This window comes from Limulus polyphemus, unplaced genomic scaffold, assembly GCF_000517525.1.
Source record: "Limulus polyphemus unplaced genomic scaffold, Limulus_polyphemus-2.1.2 Scaffold3963, whole genome shotgun sequence".
NCBI lineage: Eukaryota > Metazoa > Arthropoda > Merostomata > Xiphosura > Limulidae > Limulus > Limulus polyphemus.
In genome coordinates this window covers 8,581-19,517 of record NW_013669573.1, presented here as the reverse complement: position 1 = coordinate 19,517, position 10,937 = coordinate 8,581, and the positions used below count along the sequence as shown (strand labels likewise).

Sequence of the window (10,937 nt, the reverse complement as noted above, 5' to 3'; positions counted from 1 at the left end):
GGAATCGAGCCCCAGATTTTAACGTTGTAAGTCCGTAAACTTACCGCTGGCCCACCGGGGTACTCTTTGTTTGTTTATAGTTAACACAAAGCTACAATGGGGGGGGGGGGGCAGGAGGACTGAGAAAACAGGTATTACAATTAGACTAAATTAGAACCGATAGTCTGTAGTCAGTGTATGGTGAGACCCGGCAGCTTTTAAGTGTATGTTATGTTGAAGAGTATTTATATAGATAGGTACAATCTAAAAATAATCAAATAAGAAACAGGAAGATGTTTAGTGCAGCGGTTACAAGAAACAGGAAGATGTTTAGTGCAGCGGTTACAAGAAACAGGAAGATGTTTAGTGCAGCGGTTACAAGAAACAGGAAGATGTTTGCTGCAGCGGTTACAAGAAACAAGAAGATGTTTAGTGCAGCGGTTACAAGAAACATTGTAACCGCTGCAGCAAACATCTTCCTTGTTTCGGAAGATGTTTAGTGCAGCGGTTACAAGAAACAGGAAGATGTTTAGTGCAGCGGTTACAAGAAACAGGAAGATGTTTAGTGCAGCGGTTACAAGAAACAGGAAGATGTTTGCTGCAGCGGTTACAAGAAACAAGAAGATGTTTAGTGCAGCGGTTACAAGAAACAGGAAAATGTTTGCTGCAGCGGTTACAAGAAACAGGAATATGTTTAGTGCAGCGGTTACATCGGTGTTTGGATTTTGTCTGATAGATGGAATATCCACAACGCATTTGGGTGCTATTACCATAGACATTATCCGTTATGACAATGAGTTAACAACCAGGACCGACAACGGTATTGCGATATTTAATTCATTATTGTTTTATAGTGATGATTTAATCGCCTATTAACAATTAATATAATCAGTAGTTTATAAGCTATTTATATTTATATATATAGTTACATATAACAATTAATATAATCAATAGTTTGTAAACTATTTATATATACATATATATATAGTTACATATAACAATTAATATAATCAATAGTTTGTAAACTATTTATATATACATATAGTTACATATAACAACTAATGTCATCAGTGGTTTGTGAGCTATTTATATATATATATATAGTAATGGTAAAACATTAATTACACGGCTGCATTTCCTTTTCATAACCCATCAATCGTTTGAGATGTTTTAGGTCAGATGTTACTTACTACTTTTGATAAAAATAAATAAAATATTATTTAAATAATCAAGCCCAGTGTACATGGATAACTTTATGTACTTTCAATCTTTATACTGCCACTAGCATATTTCGGGGGGAGAAAACTTTCATAAGTACCTGATGATGACAAAACCTTGTCGAAACGTTGTACATTTGTTGTTATGTTAAACTTATATTAAAGTTTTTCATCATTACCCATTCAAGCCGTCTCCAGCCATTATTAAACTTTCATAAGCCTCTCATCATGCATCGCATGGATACGTTTGTTAGTTTGACCAATCAGTTGATCAATGTTCGACTTTCATCATTTATATAGCTGTATGCACGAAAATTTTGAAAAATTCGGGTGATATTAAGAGCTAAATGACAATTAATATTTTCTGCACTAAGAATAAAGTAGCTTTATACGAAACAAAAGACGATAATGTCTTATTAAACGTTAGCTTCAGCGAATATTTTTTTTTCTGACGTTACATCCTTGACCCAATTACTACATGCAAGCACGGTTGTTCCGAAAAGATATATATAGCGCAGACTATATTTTAAACGCGTACGGTAGATTCCATCTTCCAAGAGAACTGTAATGACTGCAATTTCAGAACCAAATGAAACCGATGTTATTATCGTAGGAGCAGGACTGAGTGGTTCGTACTTATGTGTTTATTTTAATTTTGTTTATTTGTTGTTGTTTTTATGACACTGTATTAGTGTTAAGAATTAAGCGACGTTTTAACTCTTCGCGCGTAAGCTAGTAGAGAAGTAGAGGTTACCGACCGTCATCTAGAAACAAACTTTCGCTCGCTGATTTACTGTTAGAATTTACAACAAGTATGTAATGATATTTCTCGAGAAAAATTCTAACCACCATTTCATACAACTTTAACAGTAATTTAATATTAGCAAAACCGAATTGAAGTGAAGCAAGTCCATAAGTAGAGTACCAACAACAATATAGTAGAAGTAATCAAGAGACCGAGGCATCGCTATTTTTGTCAGGCTAATCGGTTCAAAAAGTATCTTGTTTGATGTGAACATCATGGAGAAAGACTAAAGGAACTAGAGACACTTGAGCTAATATTCTTGTTTCGTCACCACTAGGAAAACAAAGCCAAGGAACGAGATTAAACCCATAATTAATCGAATATAATTAGTAAGGTTTTATTATTAATAAATGGATCAAGTGATCTCTATATATTTAATTATCCGAGGCATTGGTAAATGTCTAGAAATGTATAACTAATCGATAGCAAACTTGGTTGAAATTATGAAGTAGTTTTTATCATTACGTGACACGCGGTAGAGGCTCGCGCAATTATTCTGATAAACATAGTGTTGTATCCCAGCCAGCCTGTAGTGCCCTAATATTGGACAAGAGATCTCGTCGACATTGGATATAGTAGATATAGTGCTGTTCACATTATATACACTCTTCTTTACTTTCACTCACAAGTTCTTATTTATAAATATTTTAAACTGTAGTTTAAAGGAACAGACGCAAGACTGGGCAAAGTGTTCTTCATTTGGAGAATTATGGGAAATATCGTAAGCTGGTTCTTTGTGATTCCTGCACCATTTTTGGATCGGTAATAGTTATAAAACTAAAATTCAAGTTCTGGAGAATAGGGAGCGATAGAACATCTCTTAATTGTTAAATTACTTTATTTCGGATTGCACCACTTTAATGAGATTTATTCAATCAAGATTTATGTTTTTTTTTTTATCTACAACGTTTTAATTCAGTGTATATCAATGAATCTCTTATTTATCAATTTTTCAGGGCTCTCGGCAGCAAAACTTCTTACAGAACAAAGGTTAAATGTGGTTGTATTAGAAGCACGTGACCGTGTGGGTGGCCGAACTCATACCGCCAGAGTATGGTCTTTTATTTGCCTCTGTATTTATATAAAAAAGAATAAATTAAACTTTGGACTTATACTATCAAAATCGTTTAGTATAAGATCATTCTAAGACATCATCAAGATCACTGATCTAAAGAGCGATGAAAAATTATGACCAATCACATTTTTCTAAAGATGACTATAGTACATTTTCAAGGTAATCTGCTTTAAAAGCAGAAATAATGCTATTTGTTGCAAATAATTCTTAAATTTCATCAAAAGCTATGAGGTTTCCATAATATTCGTTTCAATATATAACATCCACTGAGAAGTATTATTCACAAGATTATTAAAAATTACTCATTTAAAAAGGGGGAAATAGGGATCTTCTTTTAAACACATAAACAAGGTAGGTAGCTTAAAGTGAAAATGCAATCGCAAAAAGTAACAAACGAGTATAAGGTTTGAGACACAGCGTTGATATTATCTCCTCAAACTACAAATACCTATTTTGTCTCTCTTAAATATTACAGCTTTTAGATATGGAGTCAAAATAGGTATTTGCAGGCATTATGTGTAATTTTAAAGATATAGGCAAGATTTTCTGTCATTTTATCAGGAAAAAAGTTTTCAAGCTTTAATTCATCTGAAACCTACACATTCTGACAATTAACACAAAGATACTCGAAAGTGCTCGCGTTATAGGGTTTCGTATCTTTGTAACCAGTTAATTTCTTTAACCTACGTGTTTTTCTAACATCATTTTGTCATTAATGTACTTTGGGATTCAGTATTTATCAAGCACAGAAACTGATTATTATTAAAACTTTAAGTAATGCTAAAGGAATACGTAATAGTCAGGAAAGTTTTCTTTTGGAAATCGAGTAAATTAACTTGAACTTGAACACGTTTTTTGCTTTTTCCGTATCATCAAAATATGTCTCAGGGGTAAGCAATGCTATTAAAAATGCATAGTATAAAACCTTGAAGTTTTTTGGCCTTGATATAGAGGTTAAATTCATCACAAAACCAGAGCAAAAACTGTCTTTACTTATTCATAAAAAAATACCCTAAATCTGAAAATCCCGAGTGCAGTGGCGTAAATACAAAAGATGGGGCCCCTCGCATAAAAGTAATTGGGCACCCCTACATTTATTCCCCTTGTTGGTAATTCTTGAGTTTGTTAAGCCCCCTTTTGGTTCGACCCCCTCCCGCAATTGCGGGTGCTGCGGGGGCATACTGGAATGTATTGATAAAGCTACATATTTTTGCATTGGGTAAACTCGAACAGAATTAAATATTAAGGTGAATAAATATATGTGATCACCGTCTCATGTTTTCAAGTAAAACTTCTCATGCCTTTTCTAGGAAACATGTAATTCTTCATAACTAAGAGGTTCCCCAGTGGCACAGCGGTATGTCTGCGGATTTACAACGCTAGAATCCGGGTTTCGATACCCGTGGTTGGCAGAGCACAGATAGCCCATTGTTTAGCTTTGTGTTTAATTACAAAGAACAACAACATAACTAAGAGTTAGGTGTAAAAAAAGATAAAATAACCAACATTTATTCAAATAAGCCTAGTGTTGTACGTGTATAATTCTTGCTTGAGAAGTAAGAAGGTGATGCCAGGTGAAGGGTGTCGAAACGTTGTTTTTCATTACTCCAGTTTTTAGTATTAGTGGTATTGAGGTAGTAATAAAAGGGCCATTTAACGAAACTCCTTATCTTGAGTGTTTGTGCCTCGTGTGTTATCAATAATACTATTGAGCTAACAATTTTGTAGAAAAATTCAGGAAATATATTTACAGGTTGATATGAAGTTCAAAATAACAGGGATGGGAATTAATCGGCTTTCATTATTTTCATGAAGTATGTTTGGTCTTTTAAGTTTGATAAAATTATTGAGCTATATTAACTTTATTTTAAGTAACAATATTGTAAAACTCGAACCTATAAGTTATTGAATGTGAATAATATCCTTATTACAGGCTATGAAAGTTATCGTATTTGATTATCTCCTGTTAAAGTTATCCTTTTTATTTTTCTCACTGCTATTGCTAAGAATGACATTGTAGAATGGGTCGACTTGGGAGGCGCCTATGTTGGTCCAACCCAAAACCACATTCTTCGACTGGCTAAAGAGTTAGGAGTTCAAACCTATAAGGTGTTCTCTGACCTGAAAAGCATACAGTACAGCAAAGTAAGCACATTTTAAAATATATTTTATTATTTACAGTTTCAGCTGTGTTTTATATATTTTGCACAAGATAATGTCAACAAAAAGTTAAAAACCAAATTGCTATTATTATTGCACAACTTCCAACAGATGACACTACGTTTCTTACCAAATATTGCTGTAGGCTTTTTTAAATTTAGATCATTAGATATGTATTGTTTTTTAGCCAAAGGGTTTTTGACAGTTAGTGTAATTAGTGATTAGACTCTTATTGAAAGTTTAGAGAAAGTATAGGTGATATGCTGTGATTCCGATATGGTCCTATCGTTTTCACACAAAGCTACTTCGTTCTTCATCTGCCTCTAAGCATCGCTAAAGATTATTCGCGGACAGCTCCTCCAATCGGCATCGGGATTTAGACTTTTGAAGACCTGGGAGAGTCAGGTTTGTTGGAACCTCTTCACACACCCTTTATTTTCTAGTTTACAGCTGAATATTATTTTGATTATAACCTGAGGATTAGAGGTTATTCTATTGGCCATGTCCATGTATGGTCATCAAGAAAATATTCGATAGGAGGAACTCACTTTCTCTTTGTTCATTATTTCGTAAAAGTCACACACAGCACGAACAGCTCCAGTTGTATTTCACATATTTTTCATCAGTTTAATTACTGTGAGAGCATTGTACATAAAACACCCTTTTCAATGTTCTCTCAGTTAAATAGACTAAGGATGAATATAGTATTAGCTAAAAGTGACCTAAATTTATATTTTATTTCTAATATAGAAATTAATTGGCGAGAGGTGCTTAGAGCTAATTTCATCATGTATGCAAAAACGGTCTAATTCACAAGATAGGTAATTTTTATGTGAATTTCTTGAAAGTAATTTAGGGAACTATGTGTAAGTCTATCAGGCAGTGTTTATATGTATGCATATTTGTGTAGAAAGGCTGACGATGTGGATCTTTTTACTAAGTTGGCTGCTGTAAATATTGCATTCTGTATTATTTGTAGTTTTCTTATGCGTGTCTGTTTTGTATTAATCCAAGCTGGGCATGCGTATTCTATAATTGGGCAGATGTACATGTTGTATATTGTCGACTGATGTTCCATGATTTTTGCCTCTTAGACACCGTACATAGTTTACTAATTGTCAAACTTTTGCTTTTATGTTACTAATATGTTTAGCCCATGTTAACTTCTGATCATAGGTCAGGCCAAGGAATTAAGGTGATGTTGTCGTTTGGAGGAGTGTACCATTCATGTAAAGTTCATGGGAATATTTATTTAGCTTTGTAAAGTTTATTTTTAGGAACATTTATTTTGACACAGTATTTATGGCAGTATTCTACTATTCTGTTCAACTGTGATTGCAGATTAGTGACAGCTATTGCTGGAGTCAGTACACTATTCTAAATGGCTACATTGTCTGCAAATTAAAGATAGTTATCTAGAAGTTTGTCTGCTAGAGTTGTCATGTTTGAATAGTTGTTACCAATGAAGAGATCCGCAACAAGATCCAACAAGCTCTATGACCCCACGAAGATCTCTTGGCCACTGTATAAAAAAAACAAAAAACACAAACTGAAGCGGTATGGTCACGTCTCATGGTCACTTTGATTGATAAAGATCATCTTAAAAGGCATCGTGAGAGGGAAAAGAAGAGGAGGGAGAGAGACAACATCAAAGAATGGACAGGCCTGGAGTTCGTCAACTCCCAAAAGGCGGTGGAAAACCGGGAAAGATGGAGAGAGCTGGTTGCAAAGTCGTCAGTGGTGAGAGTTAAGGGACAAAGTGAAGTGCAGTAGAAATTCTGAGTTTGTTGATCGTGAGACTCATAGGCTTTCGTTAAATATAGTTTTGTATTTGCTGTAGTTTGTTGATGTGTGTTTTTGTTACATTTATCCATGTTACAAAGGCGTATTCTACAATTGGTCTATATACCTCATCAATTTCGCGCCATTTCTGAAGAGGTACATATCAGGTGTCTACTTTCCACCAATAGCATTGCGCCACCTATAACGGCGCTTTTAGTTCCCTCTACTATCCCCACTCAATCCTCTCTTTTTCAATTGGCCAGCATTATTTAGACGTGTTTTTTTTTACATATGGCTACCGTTCATTAACGTGCTTCTTTACCATTTCAGTTTTTTATCAACAGTTTTATTTTACTGTGTTTGCATTCACTTGTTTTAACATTTTTTTCTTTTATTTCTTGTTACGGAATTACAAGAGATCATCAGAATGAATTTGCGATCAATGTATCGACTACGAAAATTCCCGTTACATCAAAAACGCGACTGCCAGTAGTACTGGTACAACTTCCCAGGACTCGAGTTCGACTTTATATGCATATGTGGTACAGACCTTATTTCGCAGGGAGCTTGATTCATATTGTTACGCCTCTGGTCGTTTGTTAATTTCCCGTAACAATTCCTTCCGAAAAACTTCAGCGATACAAGTCCTTTCTTAAGTAAAACTAGTTTATTATTTCTCAAACAACTTTGCAATACACTTAATTTCCACAATCAATTTAACTTAAACACACGCTATAATTCATAACGAACGATCCACGCACTTACTTAATATCGCGCTTGACTCAATTGTCCGTCTCTATCTGTCTCCATTTCAATTCCGATTAATTTTCTGGCGCACTTCTTTACAAAAATAGAGGCCGCCTAGAAAATACTGGATTATTCGTAATGTTCTATGATCTTTCTAGAACGCATTACGTGTTACCAGCGTCACGTGACTTCCGCTGTCGTAACACTGCTCCTTCCTTAATATTGTTCGTCCCGAACAATAGCCACTTACATTAAACCAATAGAAAATTAACAATAACTTAATTAAATGTACAGAATTTACAAACACAAAGTTAAAATTTAACAAAGTCTCTTAATTTTACAGGATGTATCTTCTTCCATACTGGTCTCCATCTCATTGGCTTCTTCTTCACGTGGGGTTCATCTGCTCATACGGGAATTGTCCTATTATCGGTAATCACATCAGTGGTAATAACTTCATCAAGGGCTTCACTGTTTCACTTCTCAAAACCGAGTAGAGTTTCTTCTGACATGTTTGCACAATTAGGAACATTTTTAATGTCTTCCATTCTATGACACTGGATGCTGTCAATGTAATGGTCATTGACACATGAAACTGCAAGAGAACATCCTCAAAACACTTTCTTTAATTCCTCATATGAATATAATTTTTTTAGCCTTGTGTCGTGTCCATTCCTTTAGAAATATACAATTTATTGAGAGAAACCCCCCCAGTAGTATAGCAGTACGTCTGCAGACTTATAATGCTAGAAACTGGGTTTTGATACTCATGGTGAACACAGCACAGATTGTCCATTATGAAGCTTTGTGCTGAACTACAAAAAAAAAACAATCTTGAGAGACACGCCTAATTTATAGTTGAACAAAGTCTAGAAAAGCAGTAATCCATTGATTCAATGTAAATTTCAAGGGACAACAACATTTCCTTTATGAGCTTTTAGAATAACAACATTTCTAAGTAATTGATTGTAAATAATTTGACATCTTTGGAAAGTTTATTTTGACAAATTTTAATAAAGACTAGAAAGCATTAAACTATAATTTAGTTATTAAAACTTCTGTTATGTAGAAGGGCTTTTATAAGCTATGGTTTGATTGAAAACTGGTTAAATAAGACTTGCACAAGCTATGGTTTGATTCAAAACTGGTTAAATAAGACAAGCTATGGTGGCTTACGAAATAGCTCATATTTTCTGCATGTACAAAAGAAAACATCTAAAGCAACATTTTGTGCAGTCTTTTCATATTTAGAAACATTTCTTCAAATGGAAGCCAGTAAACTTCAAAAATGTATAAAAATGATGACTTCAGAATGTAATGTATTAGACATTTTTTCAATGCTTAAGTTGAAAGAATCCACTTTCAAACTTTTAACACTGAAATTTGTGATATTTCATAACTTGAATGAATGAAGTAAAAGTGAAATTTCAACTGTCAAATAGCTTAACCAAAGTGATTTTAAAATATCAGAAAAAAAGAATTAATTGTACAAGGAAGATCAAACTGAGTATAACATTAGAATCTGTTGTTGGGATGACAAGGAGCTGTACTAGGAGTGACATGAGAGGCTGTAGTTTGGATGACATTAGATGCTGTAATTAGTATGTAGTTGGGTTGACATCAGAAGCTGCAGTTGGGAACCAGAAGTTTGGGTTCAGAATGACATTATATTTTTGATAACATAAACAGTCTTGGAGAGAGATATCGTTATTACATTTTATCCATATACAGCATTTTCTAAATGTAAAATAAATTTTAAGCTTCCCTGTTTATCTCACTGATATGAAATAACTGCTAACAATAATTTTTTGTATGTTTTCTATTACTTTATATAAGTCTCTTTATCTGTGGTTTTGAATATCTTGATTAAAAGACGTCATTTGAAATATTAGTAAAAATGCATCATCATCAAGTGCCATGCTTTGTAGCATAGGCAATCATGTCCCAGGCACTTGTGATTATATCAGTCACCCTCTTCTAAATATGTATACAAGTAATATAAAATCCAATCACTCTATCTATAACTATTGTATGTCTGTTCTTTAGGGAAAACAATTTGTTTACAGCAGTCAGTGGGCAAAGTTTGGACTATGTAGTCCATTAGCATGGTTCGACATCACCCATGTTATGAAAAAAATGGACAAAATGATGGAGCAGGTGAGGTTCACAAATTATTCTTTTTATATAACAAGACAAAAAAAAATTTGATGCTCTGTAATTTGTGGTCATTTTCATAAGAAGTTACTACTCTGATAACTTTCTACATGGTATAATATTTCATAGGGATGTTGTTTCCTGCAATGTAACAATAACTTATTAAATGGATATCAACTGAAATATGTGTACATGTGTGTTATCAATAATGGAAAAAAATTGTTTTGTATTTGCAGATTAAATTCCTTGTAAAAAAAAATGTCAAAACATCTTAAAACCTGTTTTATTTAGAAACATGTTTTTCAGTGGTTTTGATTTATTCTACAAATGTTTGCTATTTTTTTCATTTCCACTTACATGATCATTTAATAAGTGCCATCCATTTGTGCTAGTTTATCATTTAGTAAGTACTCTTCATGGTTATGTTGTCAATGAAATGCCTCTAAGCTTTCATTTTGTGCCTGTAGGTGCTTTCATCTTTGATTGTTGTTCCAAATAATTTTACCACATTTGAATTTCAGGTTGTTCACTTTCTTTACATTATACCTTAAATATTTAACAATTTTAAGTTAGTAACTAAATTAACACTATTAATGACATATCCTGAGGTTTACTTTATTTTTAGAAAAATTCACCTCATCTTAGCCCCTGTTTTTAGTTGTAGGTTTGATACTTTTTGAGCTCTGCAAGTTTGACCATAGGCCAGTTCTTTTATATCTCATTGGTCATTTCTACTCTCATCAACATTAGCACCACTTTAAGGACCATTCATTGACATTTGAGGTTCTCTACTTTGTTCTAGCTATTTTCATTCTGGGTTCTCCTAGTTTGACAAGCCTAAGAAAAAATAGCTCCATGACTTTTTTCACTTTTTGAATTCCCTCCATTGAAGTGCTTTTCTCATGTTATTTTGTTCCCATTAGTACCCAGGTTTTTTGGATCACTTGGAACAATTTTTATGAGTTCAAAGAACATTGTGAATGATTTGTCCAGAACTCTCATTCATTATCTTAGTTTT

General features: G+C 33.7%; 1 protein-coding gene across 1 annotated transcript in view; it reads left to right on the top strand.

Annotated features, from left to right (window-relative positions):
* The first annotated feature begins 1,700 nt into the window (after positions 1 to 1,700).
* Positions 1,701 to 10,937, top strand: part of LOC106470357 (amine oxidase [flavin-containing] A-like) — a 16,885-nt gene continuing 7,648 nt past the window's right edge. The window contains exons 1-4 of the mRNA XM_013930908.2: positions 1,701 to 1,824; positions 2,958 to 3,052; positions 5,084 to 5,221; positions 9,812 to 9,922. Of these exons, the coding sequence (XP_013786362.2) occupies positions 1,764 to 1,824; positions 2,958 to 3,052; positions 5,084 to 5,221; positions 9,812 to 9,922 (405 nt within the window). The 5' untranslated portion in view covers positions 1,701 to 1,763. The remainder of the gene's footprint in view (positions 1,825 to 2,957; positions 3,053 to 5,083; positions 5,222 to 9,811; positions 9,923 to 10,937) is intronic.